The sequence below is a fragment of the Carassius auratus genome, unplaced genomic scaffold (genome assembly GCF_003368295.1).
Source record: "Carassius auratus strain Wakin unplaced genomic scaffold, ASM336829v1 scaf_tig00217789, whole genome shotgun sequence".
NCBI lineage: Eukaryota > Metazoa > Chordata > Actinopteri > Cypriniformes > Cyprinidae > Carassius > Carassius auratus.
In genome coordinates, this window is record NW_020529245.1 from 114,006 (window position 1) to 135,193 (window position 21,188).

At 39.7% G+C, this 21,188-nt stretch overlaps 4 protein-coding genes across 14 annotated transcripts; 1 reads left to right on the top strand and 3 right to left on the bottom strand.

Annotated features, from left to right (window-relative positions):
• Positions 1-323: 323 nt before the first annotated feature.
• Positions 324-2,864, bottom strand: LOC113102982 (olfactory receptor class A-like protein 4). Its single transcript, XM_026265932.1, has 4 exons — positions 2,607-2,864; positions 1,843-2,106; positions 1,520-1,774; positions 324-706 (listed from the first exon to the last, which is right to left on the bottom strand). The coding sequence occupies exons 1-4, from the start codon at positions 2,862-2,864 to the stop codon at positions 476-478; spliced, it is 1,008 nt and encodes a 335-aa protein (XP_026121717.1). The 3' UTR covers positions 324-475.
• Positions 2,865-5,739: 2,875 nt separating this feature from the next.
• Positions 5,740-8,275, bottom strand: LOC113102978 (olfactory receptor class A-like protein 4). Its single transcript, XM_026265925.1, has 4 exons — positions 8,002-8,275; positions 6,983-7,246; positions 6,656-6,910; positions 5,740-6,018 (listed from the first exon to the last, which is right to left on the bottom strand). The coding sequence occupies exons 1-4, from the start codon at positions 8,218-8,220 to the stop codon at positions 5,791-5,793; spliced, it is 966 nt and encodes a 321-aa protein (XP_026121710.1). The 5' UTR covers positions 8,221-8,275; the 3' UTR covers positions 5,740-5,790.
• Positions 8,276-11,956: 3,681 nt separating this feature from the next.
• wu:fj30f06 (probable E3 ubiquitin-protein ligase ARI7) lies at positions 11,957-13,503 on the bottom strand. Its single transcript, XM_026265916.1, has 4 exons — positions 13,340-13,503; positions 13,169-13,269; positions 12,652-12,822; positions 11,957-12,573 (listed from the first exon to the last, which is right to left on the bottom strand). Exons 1-4 carry the CDS (start codon positions 13,416-13,418, stop codon positions 12,130-12,132), a joined length of 795 nt encoding a protein of 264 aa, XP_026121701.1. The 5' UTR covers positions 13,419-13,503; the 3' UTR covers positions 11,957-12,129.
• A 760-nt stretch (positions 13,504-14,263) lies between these two features.
• LOC113102967 (ubiquitin carboxyl-terminal hydrolase 47-like) lies at positions 14,264-21,161 on the top strand. Of its 11 annotated transcripts, none has more exons than XM_026265906.1 (18): positions 14,264-14,526; positions 14,962-15,001; positions 15,104-15,169; positions 15,273-15,340; positions 16,280-16,390; positions 16,563-16,665; positions 16,737-16,867; positions 16,956-17,026; positions 17,113-17,235; positions 17,426-17,521; positions 17,673-17,801; positions 17,934-18,062; positions 18,150-18,172; positions 18,973-19,007; positions 19,437-19,532; positions 19,973-20,061; positions 20,160-20,193; positions 20,547-21,161. In XM_026265906.1, exons 1-18 carry the CDS (start codon positions 14,469-14,471, stop codon positions 20,726-20,728), a joined length of 1,584 nt encoding a protein of 527 aa, XP_026121691.1. In that variant the 5' UTR covers positions 14,264-14,468; the 3' UTR covers positions 20,729-21,161. The 11 variants fall into 11 exon arrangements, with proteins under 11 accessions (XP_026121691.1, XP_026121689.1, XP_026121690.1 ...); XM_026265904.1 differs by having other exon boundaries at positions 14,266-14,526; positions 20,157-20,193; XM_026265905.1 differs by having other exon boundaries at positions 14,266-14,526; positions 15,276-15,340; positions 20,157-20,193.
• Positions 21,162-21,188: the final 27 nt, after the last annotated feature.

The window sequence follows — 21,188 nt, forward strand, 5'->3', positions numbered from 1 at the left end:
ACAAGATTTTTTATTTTTCAAGAAAACATGTCCTAATATCTTATGAATTTATCAGACCCAAGTAAACATATGTTGTTTTAACATTTGTACTACTGAAGGACAGGGTTTTCTCGTTTCTGTTCATTTATTCTGTTTCATTCATGTGTGTTTTCATTTAGGATATAACCAAATCAGCTTTGACACGTTTGACATCTCGGGTGATTTTTAAACACCTGAATATGTGTCCAGTTCAAATAAATGATAGTTTTATATGATCTGCATTGTCTCACACCACACAAAAACACACAATATCTGCAGAGAATCTCCAGTCAATAAAGAAAGCAGTCGGATAGATGTTCATCTAATGTTCATAGATGTTCATGTTTAATCAGTTAAACACAATACAAACCATTCTCAGACATGCAAACAAAGTCACTGGCTGCTGTAAATGTGTGAAAACAGTTTCATAACGCAGCATGTCTCTGATATCTGAAGTTTATCCAAATACAGAGGTTATATGCGACAGGACTGACTTTATAAACGCCCGCAGCTTCCTGTGGCCCACGGCGAGGACGATGGGCGAGAACGCGATGAAGCTCATGTTGGCGAAGCGAGCGATGATGAGCAGGAACTCTGTGGAAGATCCACGGTTATAGTTGAAGTAGTTGACCGAGATGACGTTTGTTCCCCACGATGAAATGAAGAGGACATTCAGAGCCAAGATCACCTGAGAAAACACGTTCAGGTCTGATTTGAACCAGAAGAGGCACATAAAAGATTTCTAAAAAATGTATTGTTTTTCATAAGGGAATGAAACTTGGCAGAGGCTTTAAGATCTTCAAAATAAACATCATTTATTTTAATAGTTTTAATTTTTTCAAGAGATATAACCATTTAAAATGTTCAGGTCTTTTTGACTCAGGTATGTATAGAAGCACCATTAGCTGTCAAAAATACTTTCTGATGTATGAAATTATATTAGTGTCAAAAATCATTCCCTATATCTCACACTGAATATTGTTGATGAACGTATGTGCGTCTACTGACGAATCACTGCACCATAAAATACTGATCACTTTTCATCCGAAAGTGAAAGATTATGCAAGTAAAATGTATTTAGTTATGTTATTTTGTAGGACAAACATTCAGGTTTTATCAATTATAACTGTTTTGAGCAATCATAAGTAATAAAAAAGTAGCTTAATTAAATTGCATCCATTCCAATGCAGTTAATACTTATAATTCACAGATTATATGTAATTATAAATTTCATACAATGATATATTGAGATTTAATTTCTCATTAGTGTTGAAAAAATATATTTATATTTTGCATTATATTTGAAATTTGGAAGAATTTCTCAATGAGATGTTAATGCAACAATAACAGTAACATTCAAAACTTAGATTTTTTTTCATGCATACTCATTAATGAGAAGTTGACGATCAGAGATATTATAATATGACTGTTTTATAAAATAATGATTATTTGGGTCCAGAATACCAACAGAAGCAGATAATAAATGCACTATGAGGGTTACTTTAGCCGCCCGTCGCTCCGCAGGGATCCGGGTGATGACCGGCGTGTCCTGACTCTTGTGGGTGGTGTTTCGGGAGTGTCCGTGAGCGTACAGCGTCAGCAGCGAGCCCAGGTTGGTGATGTTCATCAGGCAGATGGGAAGGGATTCGTGGATCACCATGGAGGAGGTGGCGAAGGCCAGGCCGCTGTAGACTGATGGGAAGTCCCAAATACAGCCCATCAGCGGCCGAGTGGTGCTGCTCACCAACATCAGCGTCTGCAGCAGAGGTCAGAGGTCAGACGAGGTGGTGCACAAGTTCAATTGAGATAAAGAGACAGACTGACCTCTGTGGAGTTCTCGTCTCCGTTCTTGGAGAAGATGAATGCTGGGATGGCGTAGATCAGATTGAAGCTCCAGATGAGGATGAAGCAGAGGATGAGGGACTTTGGGGGCCCGCGGGGGCCATGCAGGGTGATGATGGGTGGGGCGACCCGACGCAACGTTTGGAAGTGAAACGCGCTGAGAAAGAACGTCGACCAAACATTCGCAGAGCGCAGCCAAACCCAGATGCCCATCATGAGATGACACATATCTCTAGTGAGGAAAATCTGTGAAGAAACAGACGAGTTAATGTTTGACTGAACATAAAACAGTAGACTACAGAAGATCCATCCCATAATACATCAACATTATTATGCACCAACCAAAGTTTTTACATTTCAAACCCACAATCTTCAGTCATTCAAGTGTTTTGATTATAAAGCATGCTTTTATTCAATAAATGAGACTTTATTTGAGTTCAATGGTATTTAAGATGCTTTGGATTGTTCTGATCAATCAAAAGCTCTAGCAAAGAATCACACTCCCAACAATATTCTCCCAATCAACAGACCTGGTGCTGAAGAAGTGAGGTGTTTGAAACACTCTGATGTTCTTATTCTATGGTCAGGAGCTCAAAAGCATCACAAAGCTGGACCTGATAGACAGCAGGTTGGGTTATGCCATAGATATTAAACCCCTGATCCCAACTTCATACCTCAATGTCTATATATTCATCAATAATTATCCATCCAACCAAACGTCCATCCATGTGGTCATGCCATCGTACCTCCACTCCCAGATCTGACACCATCACGACTGTGTTTCTAACCAACGACACCATCAGGTTGGAGAAAGCCATGTTGACCAAAATCACGTCAGAGCTTCGGATGGCTCCCGTCTCCCTCAGAAGGCTTTGCCCGACCACTGCCATGACGGTGGTGTTACCCACGTTCCCCAGCAGCACCAGAATCACGTAGAGGGCGAAATAGAATGGAGATGAAGAGATATTCTGACTGACGCTTGAGGGTTTTCTTTGAGGGGCCATGTTTCTTCTAAAACTCCACCAGTCAAGTGTTCAAACGTCTTCAGACTTCAATCATAAATAGAGCGTTTCTCAGAACGTCTCAGTGGTGTTGTCATTTCTCCATCCCAGCACCTCCCTCTCCACCCACCGACCGCAAGCCCCTTTTATGGGCCATGGTTACCAAATAAATATCCACCCAAAACAACATCAGCTCCATCCTGATCCTGCCGTCACTGGAGAAGTTGCTGTGAATGGCAGGTGAGATTCCACCAGAGATATGGATGTTTTGGGATACATGAGCTGAACTTGCATCTTCACACACAAGGGATTAACTATCCCCAGCAGGTTAATTAAACTCGCACTAGTTAGCAGTCTAATTCATTAGTAAGCCAACCACAATCCAAAAACAAATAAAACTCCTGAAGGTTGCAGTTGGAGCTGTGATTTAACAACAGTGTAGATGGTCAGCATTGGTCTTTAGATCTTTGTACTATTAGCAAAGGTCAATCCTCTCGACACATTCAACTACTAATTCTGAGTATGAGTGCATACTGAGTGTCATGAGTGCATTGTGTAAATTATGCATCTTTTACATAATGGATACTTTTTCACACAATCATGGCCATTGCTTCCATTTTATTTGTACTCTATTTAGATGCAGAGTAGTTTCCACCAACCTGATGACCTGATTAACATCTGGTTATCTTCAATGTTGGCATCTGTGGGACTTTGTGCATCCAAGAGACACAGACAATGACTGAGATGATCATTGACCAATGATCACCATGACCTCTGACCTGAAAGACATACAGAGAGATCTGAAGGAAATTAATTCAGTACACATTAATTTTTATAATTATAATTATATTTTTATAATTATTGAATATTACAATTATTTAGATTGAAAGATTTTTGAGTATGAGAGTTTGTATTCATTCAAATCAGTTTTAAAAAATATACCTAGAAGATAAGCAGAACCCTTCAGAAAATTAACCATGCATTTTACTAGAAATAAAAATAAATAAACCCATGGTTATTGTGGGGAAATAACGGTAACCACAAATAAACACAGTTTTTGCTAAACTAATTGTTTAATCATGGTATTTCTGGTAAAATTGTGGTTCTACAAATGGTAATCAATCCACACAAAATAAATAAATTAATAAATAAATAAAATAAAAATGTTTATTTTTTTACTGTAATAAAACCGTGGTTAATTATCTTAAGGGAAGATATTTGGAAAATGGGGAGATTTTCTAATATATTTTATAAAAACGTACAAAGATTTACTAAATGAATACACACATAAATACATAAAGTAAACTTGAAGTAAACGTGAAGTAAACTTGGTTAAATAGCAGTCTATGGTAAAAAGGCCAATTCGCGCTCATATTTTAAAGCATTTAACGGTCTCCATTGAAAGCGCGCGAAGGTGGCTCGTGAAACGGTGCGCGCTTTTTTTTAATGAGAGCCTGACAATCTTTACCTCAGAGAGCCACTAGAAGACGTCATCGCGTGATGAGGTAAACACAATAAATAGTATGACATTTTGTACAAGTGAAAATATGGTTATCCAAACTAGATGTACAACTTATGTAAGGTACTTTGACCAAAACTGTGGTTATTTTGTAAGGTTTGATATTGAACATCTTTCCCTGTTCCTTATGTACAATGGAAATTAATTTCTGTCAAACATGTGAAAATAACAGATAAAATATGAATCATAATATATGAAAGACTCAGACTCATCAAGTGATCTGAATGGCATTCTTATTTAAAATTAAAGTTAAATTTAGTTATGGATTGCGAGTTAAATCAGTCCAGTGCTGTGGGTCATTGTTTAATGGTCGCTAGGTGGCGCAAGAAACACATCAGAGTCTCACACAGGTTTAGCAGAGATTAACAACTCAATACAACACACATCTGACTGAGAGAGGCAGAAATAGAGACATCTCTTAACATCTCTTAACACAAGGTATAAGAAGAGAACTTACGTATTTCTCGTTTGCTTCGTGTTTGGCATTTTAAAGACTCTGCTCTATAAAGAATGCTGGGTTAGAAGTAACTGGTGGATAAATACAGGAAAGGTTTAATCTATCATCTGCACAGTTAACCCAGCAGTCTGGGTGACACATTTAACCCTAATGATAGCTCAGTATAATGAGGAAAACAAACTAGGTGGAAAGGAGCAACAGCTCAGTGGAAGTATAACCGTTATGTGGCATAAACAGGCACACGTTATTTTACATGACTGTAAACTTGCTAATATTCACGTTTGCAAAGTAAAAACAGAAAACATAAGTTTACCTTGTGTTGTTTTTCTGTCAGACATTGGCATTTTCCTGTGAAGCCAGTGTTGCGTGACACAATGAGTTCACTTCCATTATAATCAATGAAGCTGCCACACTGCACACCCTTCGTTAATTATAACAGAAGTGATCGAGTGTATGTCTGCATCCGTCCAAAGCCACAGGCCCTAGCAGACATGAAGATAGAGAAGTATAATGTGAGACAGCAGACGCTTTCAGTCTGCAATAATGACTTGATAAGAAGAGGACAAACCTTCAATCCAGGAAGTTTCTTCTCAGGACAAATGATAGTACTCAAATTATTATTCAGCTATTTTATTAACACTTACTGATTCTTCAGTTTCATTCAGGTTAAACCAGATGCTCTCACAGCAGTTATATGATTTGAGATGCATTCATTTCATTCAGTTTGATGCATCATATTTGGTTTTGTCAATTCATATAGAATTCAAATTCAGGATTCTCGGGATTCTCAACTGCATTTTGAAAGGCAAACAACCCTAATTCTTCGTTCTTGAGTAAATACATGCAACTTTATTAAAAATAAATAATGCGACACAAAGAAACACGCAATTATGATGCAGGAAATGACATGATATCTGTAGTTTGTCTGTCCAAATGGAGCGAGAGGTTTTCTGTCAGATTACACGCGACAGAACTGACTTCAGAAACGCTCTGAGCTTCCTGTGTCCCACGGCGAGGACGACGGGCGACAGCGCAATGAAGGTGATGTTAGTGATGCGAGCCACGATGAGCAGGAACTCCGTGGAAGAGCGGGAAGATCTGCGGTTATAGTTGAAGTAGTTGACAGAGATGACACTGCCGCCCCACGACAAAATAAAGAGAATATTCAGAGCCAGAATCACCTGAGAAAACACAGAGATGTTCTACTATCAGCCATACTTTTATTTGGTCTAGACTACAAAGGATTGTTGCCATTGACGAGCGGCAGTAACGTCTGTACTGGACTGTTTTAAAAGTTATATTCATCTGCCTAAAAACAAGAAAGGGTTCAAAACCTGTCTTCATATGTTCACCATGGAGAACCTGAAAACATGAAGGGACTTGCTCACAGCCAGTGCATCTGTTCCCAGCGGACTGTGATCTGCTCTTTCCAGAGGATCACGGCCCTAATAGAGGATCCATGAAGACCATTAGTTCATCATCACCGTATAATTAAGGTTTGGGAATGGCACTGTTCTGCTTGGTAGGACTTGGTCCTAATCAACCGGATGGATTTGTACACTGGATCTGAGAGAAATCCAAATCCAAACTGATCATGTCTGTAAGTCATTAACATGCTATTGTCTGAATTAAAATTTCTCTGTTGAGAAAACAAACCAAAAACATTGATGACATCATCTTGCACTCAGGGGCGTATCCAAGAAAAGAAAACTGGTTTTCACACCGTTTTGATCAAGGAAGCATATGTCACACAACAGGTCTTCAGTTGAATAAATACTAAGAGTTTGGTCAGGACTGGTCTAGGAACATGGAGCTCACCTTAGCCGCCCGTCGCTCCGCAGGGATCCGGGTGATGACCGGCGCGTCCGGACTCTTGTTGGCGGCTCGTCGTGTTTGTCCGTGAGCGTACAGCGTCAGCAGCGAGCCCAGATTGGTGACACTCATCAGGCAGATGGGAAGGCATTCGTGGATCAGCATGGAGGAAGTGGCGAAGGCCAGGCCGCTGTAGACTGATGGGAAGTCCCAAATACAGCCAAGCAGGGGGCGAGTGGTGCTGCTCACCAACATCAGCGTCTGCAGCAGAGATACACACAAGTTAAACAACAGTCTATGGACACTGACAGATCAATAAAAACAACGACTGACCTCGGTGGAGTTCTTGTCTCCGTTCCTGGAGAACACAAACGCTGGGATGGAGTAGATCAGATTGAGACTCCAGATGAGGCACAGCCCAAATATGAGGGGTTTGGGGGGTCCGGGGTGGCCGTGCACGTTGGTGATGGGCGGGGCGACCCGACGCAATGTTTGAAAATGAAAGGCGCTTAGAAAGAACGTCGACCAAACATTTGCAGAGCGCAGCCAAACCCAAACGCCCATCATGAAGCGACACCAGTTTCTATTGAGAAAAACCTGGGAGAAAAGAGCCAAGATGATGATTTCAGGCTGAAAGCAGGAGCAGAATAATAATCACGTTCATTTAAACAACCATAAGCAGTGTTCGGGATTCAAACACACAGTAAAATCCAACTAGAGTTTAACAGTTTCCCAGCAATATCTGTTGGAGACACTATTCTACATCAAGTCATTTAAACACCATTGCTTCATCCAAGCTGAGGTGACGGAAAACTCTTCCTCAGTTCTGGACGAATAATGAAATACGAGTACTCATGCAGGTCTGCCGAGTGGAAACGCTAAAGACTTCAGATTTACATAGCATTACATAGCCTTTGACATGATCGGCTCAGATTTGGACTACTCTAATATCTTGTACAAGAAACTTGTTCAAAACCATCTTTACTTGTTTCATATGGTTCAGCTCCCAAATATCCCTTTATACCTACATCAGCTCTTCTCCTACAGACATTAGGACTGGATTTTGGGTGGTTTTTCATGCAATGGCAATGGTTTCAGTGGGTATTACCAAACATTTCATGTGTACGTGAGGTGGATCAAGGTTGAATTTAGAATTTTTTAATAAATGCTTGTATTGCACCATTGTTTCAATGTCTTACTGTTCGACATAAGATAATTAAATTTCCATGTTGATTTGCATGTGTTTTGTTAACCTTTTACACCATTTAACATTACATCAACGTTACAAACAACTACATGTCAGCTTTGGGTCGGGTCTATTCATCCATCACGCCACAGTCATTCCTCCGTACCTCCATTCCCATGTCAGAGATCACCAGGAGAGAGTTTCTCGCCAACGACACCATCAGGTTGGAGAAAGCCATGTTGACCAGAATCAGGTCAGAGCTTCGGACGGCTCCCGTCTCCCTCAGAAGGCTTTCCCCGACCACTGCGATGACTGTGGTGTTCCCCACGTTCCCCAGCAGAACCAGAAAGAGGTACACGGCGATGTAGAGCGGAGACGACGCCATGCGCTGAGCGGCCGTGAGTCAGCTGATCACTGGACAATCCAGAGTTAGAAGCGCTTCAGAACTTCTCAGTATTTATGAAGCTGCTCTCAGTGACGTCTCAGTGACCTCATAGCCTCATCACCATCGTTTCCACATATATATATCAACCCAACACCACATCAGCTCCATCCCGTCCTGCTGGAGACGGAAGAGATACCACGAGGAGCCGGTGAGATTCCACCAGAGATACACATACATTAGGATTCACGAGGGATTGAACGATCCCAACAGGCCAATTAAACCCTCACTAGTTAGCAGACTACTTCATTAGTGAGCCCACCACGATCCTGCGGGGCTTAATATCAAGGGTCCAAACATACTTCATCGTTTAGCAATGATGCTAGAGTGGAATAGAGTCAGGTATAGAGTCAATGCTGTGATTTAACTCCTCTCAGAAGGACACTACAATTCTCCTACAGATACACAATACAAAATACTTTTTCTGAGGGCAGTTTAGGATCACAGATGCCAGCTGATTGGTCAGATTTGAGTGCAGTGTACCGAACACAAGAAAGAAAAACTGCCGTCTAATTCACCCGTCTCTGCTTGTGATCTTTGGACAGACAGGTATGACCATACATTTGAAGAAAATGATTGTCCCTTTGAGTAATTTGCAGACCCAGGTTTACTTTTTCACCTGAAACGCAGCACATGCAGTGGTCTAATTGACATGCAAGTATGCGATGCATTATCAAAGAATTTGTATACGTTCGTGAAAAATGCTTTTCTGGCCTAAAATGGAGCAAATGCATGTAACAATAATAAATTGCACCTGTCTAACTGTAGCAAACAAGCTTGTGTATAAAATAATTAAAAAATTATATGCATCCAAAAAATGCTTATAACGTTATGGTCACGTCTAACCATGGCATGCAAGCATGCAATACATAACAAATCATTAGCATGCTTGCATGTGTACATGCACCAGTCTAAAAGTAGATTTCTGGTGTGAAATGCAGGTTGTGTGTAAGTCATCAACAGTTTTCATGCTGTTAGGATGTGAAATCTTAAGTAGCTCATTCGCTCTAAACCCTTTATGTCTCTTAACAACGGCTACACATTCTACAGTGTTCTGGTTTACTGTAGCATTCGTGTGTAAAACCTGATGAAAAACAGCATTGTAATAAATCCAACTCAACCAAAAGTGAACATTAATAGATTCTAAAACACCAAGTTAAAAAAGATATCGTCACTTCAATCCAAGCGAACGGATCGTTCCTCTAACGTGCCATTTGGTTATTTTTGGGAAACAAATAAATACTATACATTCTGGAAATCACGCATTGTTAGCTGGAATACAGCTGTGGTTACTACATAATAATCAAATCATCATGAAAAAATCATTGTGACAGGCATTACTTTTAATACGGCAGGAACTCATAGCTGTTATATTAATAAGAGAGGCAATTCATTTCCCCAAATTATAAACAAAATTGGAAAAATATGTGTATGTATTTTGTATCTGGTTGTGGATTACAAGTGAATCAGTTCTGTGCTGTGGTTCAGTGTTTAATGGTCGCTAGGTGGCGCTAAACACATCAGGTTTAGCAGAGATCTGACTGAGAGTGTGTATGTGTGTGTGTGAGGTTCTCACAGCTGTCAATCACTTCCCTCACGTGACCTATGACCTATGACCTGTGATGGATGTGTTGATCTCTTCCACACAACTCTTTATACTGATTACATTTCTATTTTCTATTATTATGAACCAGTTTCAGCTGCATAAGGCCAGTCATGAAACACTGTAAACAATACACTTAAAATGGGTTTTCAAATCCAAACATGTGTACATACACAAATTAACTATATATATATATATATATATATATATATATATATATATATATATATATATATATATATATATTAGTGCTGTCAAAATTAGCGCGTTAACGCATTCGATTAATTTGAAATATTTAACGCGTTAAAAAAAAATAACGCAATTAACGCGGTTGCAGTTTTTTTTTTATTTCCAGTTGTGGCCTATGTGTGTTCAACGTGCAAAGAAATATGGATAAGACCAAGGAAGGACTTTTAGACGGAAAGTTTCAGTATAAAACTCTGCCGGATTACTCTTCAGTCTGCCACAAGAAACATTACTCTTCATTTAGTCTGCCACAAGAAACAGCAACATCAAAATCATGAACTCAAATGTCATTGTTTAAAAAAAAACAAAAAAAAAACAATGACTGTAACAGTGCGTAAATCAGACCTTTCTGTAACGCTAACTTTAATAAGCTTAAATGAAAATAAGGAAATAATTGTGTAGCGGAGTATTTTTTGTACACAGTGCCGCGAACTGTCAATCACTCCTGTGCGCGTGCATCACTGTCCTCCTCGCAGCTGCAGCAACTTGCGCTCTCTCTCTTCATCAAGCTTTAAAACAAAAAGGGGACAAAAAAGATCATATTGTCTTTGTGCATAGGCTATAGATTAATTAGATAAATGAATATCTAAATTTGTGCCTTGCCGTCTACGGTATTTTTTTAGAACTTAGAAAAAAGATGCTGCAGCCAATGAACAGCCAGTGGGGGCTGCAGGACGACTCAACCTCCGCAGACAGTTTTTAATGTTTATCAGACAATAAATACTCAAGATTTTGCTTTAGTATAACTCACAACGAGTTTCACACACCTTCTCCGGCCACGTTGAGTTGTTGACACTTAACAGTGGGAAAAGTGACACATGCGCTATTCACTTGTATAACTTAAGGGTGAATGGGTAATGTAGTTTCTGCTCTCGGTGGGATGAATTAGGAAGCTTGCATTGTGAAGGGCGCTCTGAAAATCGGCAGTGCAGGTAAAAGATTAAAACCTCTATTAAAACAGATGTCCAAATGAGCGTACCGGTACGCTACAAGCACGTTCTGGGCGCACGGAGAGGTGGCGGTACGCTCAAGAGCTATATTTGGAAGTGGCGGTACTGAGTACTGGTGTGTACCGGCCCACTTAAAGCACTGGCAATGACTATACTTTGGAATTTTTTTGCAGTCCACTTAGAATTCAACATGGAAATCATTTTTGTTTTTTATTGGCATTGATTGTTTTGAAATTCAAATGGTACTTACATGCCTGTGTTTTTATTTCTGTAATAAATATGGCTTTCAAGCCAACAGTTAATTTGGAGGATATTGATGGTTTATTGCAGGTATGTTGTTTACATGAGAAAATCTGTGTTACAAGTTAAACAAAAATTCCAATAAACAATCATATTTTGAATTTAAATAGTTTCTTTGTCTTGAGTTTACATTAATTATTTACATTTTACATTTACATATCCAAAAAGTTTCAGTCTTTTAATTGCGATTAATCAATCGCGATTAATTTTAAAAAATTGTGCGATTAATTAGTTAATTTTTTTTAATCGATTGACAGCACTAATATATATATATATATATATATATATATATATATATATATTAATACATTTACATATACTGTACTGACCAAACGTTTGGAAACATTATTATTTTTAATGTTTTTGAAAGAAGTTTCTTCTGTTCATCAAGCCTGCATTTATTTAATCAAAAATACATAAATTTTTTTTAAATGTATTCCTGTGATGCAAATTCTCCCTGCACACTCAGATTTCATCAAGGTTAGGTATATCATAGTAAATGTAAACTGTGATTAAAATGTGATTAAAATGCAGTCTTTCATTTGAAACAGAAAGAGCACAGACAAAGCCTTAGTTTGAATTAAAAATAGATGTTTTATTTTTTTTGTCTGAGAAATAATAAAAAGACATGTTTCCATTCATAATTTGTATTAAATCTCATGTTGTTCAAAACATCATGAGAAAATGTTATCGTTAAACAGGTATCCTGAATCGTATGGTATCACAAGTTGAGTGTCTATCCCATCTCCAACATTATCTTTTCCAGACAGGAATCTCGGTCTGCCGTGGAGCCACTGAGCAGACGTTATAAGGTCCACTGATGGGATTACAAACCCGCTTCAGCTGAAGGCAGAGGAAGCAGAACTCCACCCTGCAGCGCTTACACATCAGGTTCTTACAAGCGAAGCCGTTGTGTTCCAGGAGCAGACCGCAGGTGGGGCAGGCTCGGATGGCGGGACACTCCACATCGTTCACGTAAGACAGCCGCATGTTTTTACATTTGGCTAGCTTGTCAACATCTGGGTGGACACAGTCTTCATGACTGCAGCGTAGAGAATGAGCGGCTGGTCCTCTCCATTCCCTCAGACACTGCCAGCAGAACTGGAAGCTCTTGTGTTTCAGCGCGGTGCAGATGGTGCATCTCACACACAGGTTACTCAGGTCTGCTCGCTCAACATAGGTCTCACAGCTCGGACACTGACACAGACACACACCAGAGAGCGGATCAGTGGTCACTTACTTCAGATGAGGGATTCACATGGTATTTCTACTCACTGATTTGAACTCGCAGTACTCAGTCGCTGCCAGAAGAGCCATATTCTCTTCAAAATGAGCTTGTTCTGAGTCACTAAGCACCGCCAGCTTCCTGACCTCCAGGTACGGCCACTCTGCACCGCATTTCTCTGTCCCATGTGTGATCGCTGGACAGTGGAATTTATACTGACCCTGTCAGAAACACAAGAACAAGACCAAAATACAGTCAGTCACTTGTAAATCCATAGTGTTTGGTGCACAAGAACATTAAAGTTATTAATCAACCCAGCGTAGATTAGCAGAGAGTAAAGGTGTATGTGTGTGTGTGTGTGTATACACACACACACACACACACACTGTATAAAGACATGTGTTGATGTAAACACATCACAGTGGTAGAAACTGTAAACAGCTTGTGTGGTAACAGTTATACATCCTGACAGCACACATCTATCTGCCGTCATCTACATCTTTGTGTAAAGACCAGATAATCAGATATGAGGACTGTGACGATTAGCCTAAGAGTATTTCTGTCCACCTGATCCAGCAGACTGCGACACCAGGCGGTCAGGGATTGAGGAGACACTGCGTGACCACAGGACATCTCTGCTCTCAGAACATCAGGGTCATCATCTAAAGCTGGAGTCACACACAGAGTCAGCACTGCTTCAACCCTCAACAGATCCATTATTACAGACATGCTACTCACTTATGTCGTCTCTGCGTCTCACAAATCTGAGCGTGGCATCATTCACGTCGTACTGTCCACTGCTCTGGGAGTTTCCCATCTGGTTCAGTTCGTCTGGAAGAACTACACACGAATGAGAAAGACAGAAAGTGGATCACTGTTTTACGATAATGCGTTCACTTTCAGTTCAGAAGATGAGAAAGTGAAACCAGCTCTCAGTCACGCTGATAAACCATGACATATGAAACCTTTACAGAAAAGTTATTTTCCTCAATTAAAGATAAGGGTTTAAGTTAAAGAATACATATAATAGTGTGAAGAATCTTTTAATCTTCAGAATTGTGCCATTATCTTTGATATAACGAGCTGTGCTTTTACTTTTTGTTTTGCAAGCACTTCTGAGAAATCACTCTTTCTCTTATAATATCAGAAAGCTCTTTCACTTCGATACCGTGCACTCCTTCAATCCTTGTTTTGTTCATATTGATATCCATTTCTAGATTTACCAACACTCACACCTAGATATAAATCTGGACTTTAACATATCTTGACCAATTGAAAGTTTTGATGATTCTGTTTTCAGGATGAAAGAAACTCTTCAGATGATCCGAGTGTCTTGTAACCAGTCAGGAAGATGAGAACATGTTTATTTCTTGTATTTCCTTCCTAATCTATTGTGTGATATTTTTGTATGGGGTTAAATGCCTTAGGGGGGAAATAAATCAAATGTTTCTCAACACAGTGTTTCATCTGTCACAATCCTTATGAAAGTTAACCATCAACACGATCTCATCATTGTATTAGAAATATAATAACGGTGTTTAGTCATATTGATAACTATACAGGTTTACTACAAATAAAACTGTGTTTAGTGAGGCTAAACCATGGCTAACTTTTGTTTTCTTGTAGTAGAACGGAAGGTAAAGGAGCTGATTTGGGAACAGTTGTTCGATCTCGACACTCGGGTGTGTTTCTCAGAGTTTTCTCTTCAGTTGTGAAGAGCTCGGGGTAAAGATGTTGTGCTTGATCTAAGGAGCGTTTTGGTGAAAGTGAAAGCTAAATATCTAGATCGGAACTGTGTTCGCGTAGCTTCATTTTTGCTTTCGTTTATCTAAGAAAGGATGTTTCGGACACACTCTTTCATCACTAGATGACGGGTGTGTGTTTCTACAGTACTGGTCCAGCACATGGAGGATCTGTTCACACGGGTGAGTTCATCAAACATACTCACGAAACATTATTATTATTATTATTATTATTATTATTAGCATAGTTGCTTCTTCCCGTGCTGTGTGTGAGGTTCGAGCTCTTTAAGCTTTTTCTCGATGGTAACTAAAGTCATCTAGAGCCAATGTTGTCCATGGCCGATATTCTCATGTTGTTTATTAGCTATTTTAGTCTCAACTATGTGAGTCTACGTCATCTCGCTGAAAATACGTCACGTGACGCTACTCACAAGCTTCATATGACGCTTCATCTTCATAGATCTTATGCATACATTTCTCTCTCTCTCTCTCTCTCTCTCTCTCTCTCTATATATATATATTTGTGCTTTATGGTTGCTGATTTAATAGCTGTTCATTATTGCTTTCTATAGAAACACCACTGTTATGCTGAAAGTGATTTTATTTCTTCTTCTGTAGATGAAATGAAGACCAGAGTAGATACAGATGTGCCAAAGCAGTAAGTGTCTAATATAATTCACTAGACACATCTAAAGCATTAGATTGAGATTATTTAGTGATGGTCAGTGCTGGATAATGCAGTAGAATCTCACAATATTAGAAGATGTCTCCTCCTGGACTCTGAAGAGAATAAACTGAAGAGATCTCGGACACTTCTTAGTCAAAGGTCATATTGATGCAGTTCTGAATCCTCTTAGACATTATATATGCCAGATGTAATTGTGCGTTACATGAATATATTTAATGATTTATCCTGTGTCTAATAACAGCAGTGTTGGCTTCTGTGGGACTCAGTTGTCCAGCATAGAGTCGTCTGTTCGGCCGTCCTTAGCTTCAGGTAAACCCCGCACACTTCAGAACAGGAACCAAAATACGTTTGTTTTCTTACATATTCTGCACACATGGCATGCTGGGGAAAAAGTGAATCATGAGCACAATCTAATAATTCATTCAACTTCCAGTCCACATGATCATACCCCTGTTATGTGATGTGATGTTGTGTGTGAGAGAGAGAGGGTGTGTGTGTGTGTGTGTGCGAGAGAGAGAGAGTGTGTGTGTATGTGAGAGTGAGTGAGTGTGTGTGTGTGTGAGAGAGAGAGTGTGTGTGTGTGTGTGAGAGAGAGAGAGTGTGTGTGTGTGTGTGAGAGAGAGAGAGTGTGTGTGTGTATGTGAGAGTGAGTGAGTGTGTGTGTGTGTGAGAGAGAGAGTGTGTGTGTGTGTGTGAGAGAGAGAGAGTGTGTGTGTGTGTGTGAGAGAGAGAGAGTGTGTGTGTGTGTGTGAGAGAGAGAGTGTGTGTGTGTGTGTGTGTGTGAGAGTGAGTGAGTGTGTGTGTGTGTGAGAGAGAGAGAGTGTGTGTGTGTGTGTGTGTGAGAGAGAGAGTGTGTGTGTGTGTGTGAGAGAGAGAGTGTGTGTGTGTGTGAGAGTGAGTGAGTGTGTGTGTGTGTGTGAGAGAGAGAGAGAGTGTGTGTGTGTGAGAGAGTGAGTGTGTGTGTGTGAGAGAGTGAGTGTGTGTGTGTGTGAGAGAGAGAGAGAGAGATGTTATGAAAGTGAGGTGTCATTCAGCCAAGTGTTATTATTACAATTAGTAAATTACTATATACACTTTCAATGGAGAATCAGGTTTAATTGTTGCTACAGTTGCATGTGAATATATCTTGTCTTTTCTTTTTACAGAACATGTTAGATTCGGTTTCACAGTGATTCAATCCAAATGTGGTACTGACAGGTCAAGCTGAAACCTGAACATGAATGAGATGAAAGTTGTGTCTCTCTGCAGTAAATCAGATGGAAGAGGACATTAAAAAGATGGAGATCAAGGATCCAGCTGACAGATCATCAGTCTCTCACACACAGAAGGACAGACAAAGACAAACTAACCAAGATTCTTGTGAGTTGATGAAAAAAGGTCATTTAAATAGGAGATTAAACCCTTAAGACGTCAGCTGAGTTTAACCGGTGGCTGATAACAGGATGAAGCCGGTTGAAGCAGCAGAAGCACAGCTGTTCCCTTCATGGGACATTATCACCGCTGCTTCTGTTCACTTCGTTCCTCTCTTCAGGTCCGTACAGGGGTCTGCTGAATCTGGGAGCCACCTGCTATCTGAACTCAACCCTCCAGGTGCTGTTCATGACCCGAGCGTTCAGAGAGAGCGTGCTGCGCCGGTCAGTGCTGGCTTCCTCTTATCTTTCTCATGTGTCTGAACTCAATATTGAGTTATTGTTTAATTCTTCAGATCTCCTGGGGACACAAGTGAGAAGTTCGAGACAGTATTAAAGGAACTGTTTGAAGAGCTCAGTGATCAGGACGAGGGTGCTCCGAGCGTCTCAACGAAACCAGTAATCAATGCTCTCGGTGTACAGACACGTGAGTTCATGATGGGTGTAACTCAATCACATCCTTTATCACAACTGCACAAGTGTACGAAGGGTGCTGTATCTTCTCTTTATTTCAGTCTATGAGCAGCAGGACGCTGTGGAATACTTCCTAGATATCCTCGAGAAAGTAGGCCCTGATTTGGCCGAGGTAGCTCAGTCTTGTCCTTTTCCTTCAGTAAGAAACAGTGCAGAAATACAGTTCGGTGTGTGCTGTGACTCTTCTGCCTGAAACAGGTCTTCAGTGGAACTATGAGGAACAAGAGGAGATGTTCAGAAGATCACGAGTCTCATGATGACAGCTCGTTCAAGTCTCTACAGATCGCTCTGAACGTCACAGACACAGGAGCGTACAGGATAGTGAGAGAACACCGTCAGCTTCTGTGTTTCTGCTTGTGTGTGGAAGACACAAACACCTTTTATCTCAGAATTATGACGTCTTAAACTTCCAAACGCACTCATGATTCTGAGAGAAGGGGTGGAAACAGCCTGCCGTAATGATGTGGCTTGTGTGCGGGTCATCTTAAACAGCTTTACTTTGATTTTTCAGGAAGACGGGGTTCGATCATATTTTGAATCTACAACATTAGTTGGAGACGACCAGATGTACTGTGAAACCTGCGACGAGAAACGAGACACAACATGGGTAAGATGAGTTTTTACTGCTGTCGGTGTACGGATAAAAGCCTAATCTCTCCAAAGCTGGTAGAGTCCCAGAGTAGCTTCTTCTGTTCAGATATATTTGTGTGATGCTTTACAGGTTTGCTGATATAGAACTGTATTTCTGCTTTAAACAGGGTTGTGAGATACACAAGTATCCAGCAATACTGTCTCTGCACCTGAAAAGGTTTGAGTATGACTGCTGGTCGTGTGGGTTTGAGAAGAACGATTGCCCCATGGATGTACCGCTTCATTTATCTCTCGGGGTACGTGTCCACCCTAAACGCCACACGATAGCCCCTTCGATTGGGCTCTGACGGGATGAAGACACACTATTAGAGAACACAGACAGATGTGAATCAGTCTTTAGTGTTAACCCGTGCGTGATGTTGTTTCAGGAGCACAGATATGCTCTGTATGCCGTGATCAATCACAGGGGCAGTCGTTCTGGAGGTCACTACACCGCTGACATCCGCTCGTTCACTGAGAACAGGTGGTACTGTTTTGATGACAGTCATGTCACAGAGGTAATGATCATTATCCATTTAAGACTTTAATGATAAATACCACTGCTGCTTTATATCAGTCAGCTGTGCTCTTGTGATTTCCTTCAGATTGATGAGCGCAAACTGGAAAGGTGAGTGACTCTTAACCCTTACCTGTCACCGTCCCACCTGTGGGACGCTTGGCGCTCTTTTTTTGTTTTTTGTTCAAATCTTCTAGTAATCATCATAAGCTTAGAAGCCCCAGATTCATCCTGTGAAATCCATTTTGAAATCGGACATTGCATTACCTTGGAAATGGTACTTAAAATCTTATGGCGGTCTCCTCCCCCTTAGTGGGCGGAGTCAAGTGTCATATTACAAAATGCATTACAGTCTTTTCGACTCTCAGCTTTTTATAATCTTGGCAACAAACATATCATTGGAAAGGTCTGAGTGTCAGGAGAGAGAAGTAATATTAACAGAGAAACTAGACATTTGTCACAGAAAAACGCATTACATTGTTTTTGATGGCACCTGGTGGCTGTATGTGGTATGACGCCTTAAATAAAATCTTAACATTTTTTCATATCAACTTCAAATTTGGAACATAACTTATTTAGAATAATGCTTTAATTTTATACACATTTCTAAGTAAAACCAGTAATGTAAAATATATATAATAAATAAAAATGTATTTACAATACACTGAAGTTTCTATAAATGTTTGATACTTTATTGTTTACTAAAAAAACTCCACTTTTGCAATAATCTGCAAACTGTCTTCTTTAAAAACAGACTTTAGGTCTATATTCCAAAGTGTTCATAAATTACATCAAGTTATTAATAGTACACTTTAATGCCTATTTTATAAAAAGATAAGTGAATCAACTATGAATGAATGCATATCATATCACAGAATTAACTAAGTAACTGTAGTTTCTTTTTAATGTAGGTCTAGGGAAGCTTACTTGCTCTTGTACCAGAAACGTGAGTACATTCACAATTTTAATCGGAAATTCTTTCGTGTTGAACAAAGGCTGGTTCTTAAAAAAACTAAACAATTAAAATACTAATAAACAGTGACTGCTAAACATGCTATTGCATGTATAATATCTATATGATTTTAATAGGGCCCTGCTAGTGCAAAGGATCATTTTGTTCCTTTATGGATTATTTATTTATGTATTATTTTAACATTCTCAAAAACTCTTGTAAATTTGCAGCACATCAGAGTGCTAATGGTGCATGTATCATACATACATAAATGTGTAGATCTTGGCACATATGTGAGTTTCGCACTGACAGTCATTAGCTCACCCAACAGGAAGTCAGCTATCAAGGGTTTTTTAAATACTGCATGCATTTCTAATACTCCCACTAATGAGGTTCTTCTGATTGTCACTGAATTTGGTGTAGTTGCAGTTTCCAAAGACATGGTTTTCTCCTCAGTCGACAGTCCTCCAGTTTCTAAGACGAAAGTAACCCAGAATTCTCCCAGAACTGAAGAACCATGTGAGTCCTTCTACATTTAGCCAAAGCACTTCAGGCTCGCTCAGAATCATGTCAATGCATGATGTGTTGTTGGTGTTCCTGTTTCCTGCAGTGAGTTTGTAGTTTTCCCTTTGGTTCATCTCTTATGATCTTTGTGTGTACACCGCTGCTGTTTCTACACACTTTCATTAACTCTGCATCTAGATCTACATCGCTGGCAGCACACATAACAGTGTGGTATTCTTCAGGTTTCATGATATTTGCCAGTTGCTGAACTGGACAGGGGTTGTGCACTGAAACATTGTGTTGTTCCATGTTTCAATCCATGTTTTCTGTGAGGTGGATTTCGTCAGGAGCACATGCTTGAACATTACATGCTTTTACCTGTTGTTCAGCTTGGTTAGGCCAAATTAAATAACTTCATAAAGCAACATCCGTGTCTGATTTTTGTGCTTTTATAGCTTCGTCAGTTGCACGGGTGGAGGACGAAGAAGAACCCAAAACTAAATCTGCTGAAGCAGGAGAACCGGTGGAAACGGGCAGAGCTGGGGTGACTCAATCTGAGCTGATTTATCTTTTATAAGAAACACTTGTTAAAGGACGTATCCAATGACTGCAAATCATTCTTCTTTTCTTCTTTTTCAGCAGTGTGGTGCAGCTCATAATAAACCACATCTGGAAGGTAAACCAACTGAGAATTGATTTGATTTCACTGAAGATTATAGATAAAATCATTTTTCTCATGTTAATCACAAACAAACAACATTTTGATACATTTTTCAGAAAACACATCATCTGGCTTTTCAAGTAAATGAATCTGGTTTCATATTTGTAATGGAAAACAAGACAAAATTACTTTGTTTTTGCAGTGAATTCCTCTTGTTTCTTGGTTGGTAGCTAAATAGCAAATATGAACCATTGTTGTTTAATAGTGTTGCCTTATGCAGATATTCCTGGCCGTTTCTTGAGATCTTAAGCACTTGTTATATGCCAGTGTTTGATTGAGATGCTCATGATCGATGGATGTCTCCTCAGAGTCTGCTGTGACGGGGCATCTGAGACAGAGACTTTGTGATGATCCCAAGAAACCACATAAAAGAAAGCACGACAAAACTGAGAGCATGCATAAAAAGGAGAAAGCCAGTAAAAGAAATGTCAAGTCTAATCATGAAGAGACAGAGACGAGAGAGATCGACATCAGAAGCAGAAAGATGTAACATATCATGAAGAAAAGAGACAAAACTGTGTGTGATAAACTGTAAAAGTTTTAATTAATGTGCATTCAGTTTAAAATGTGAATCATAGTTTATGTACATGTGTACAGGAAGTGCTGATCTGTTAAATATTATATAATGTCTGTACTCGGACATCGAAATCCCAAGGGTTTCTCTCCATTTTCTATCACCGAAGTTGACTGATTGCACGGACACTATTGGACGAGAGCTGAACTGGAGGATGACATCACTGAATCATTCGTCATCAGTTCGTTCACCAGTTTCTGCTCTGATTTATAATTCTCCATGTATCTTACGAAAGCGTATTGTATTCGTCAAACAAGCAACTATCACCAGTCAACTACTTCTGATGGTGTGATGCAGATTTACAGCTGTTCACAGAAAATAAAACTGGTATCTCACTGATATATATATATATATACTGTATGACTGAAATGTTTTT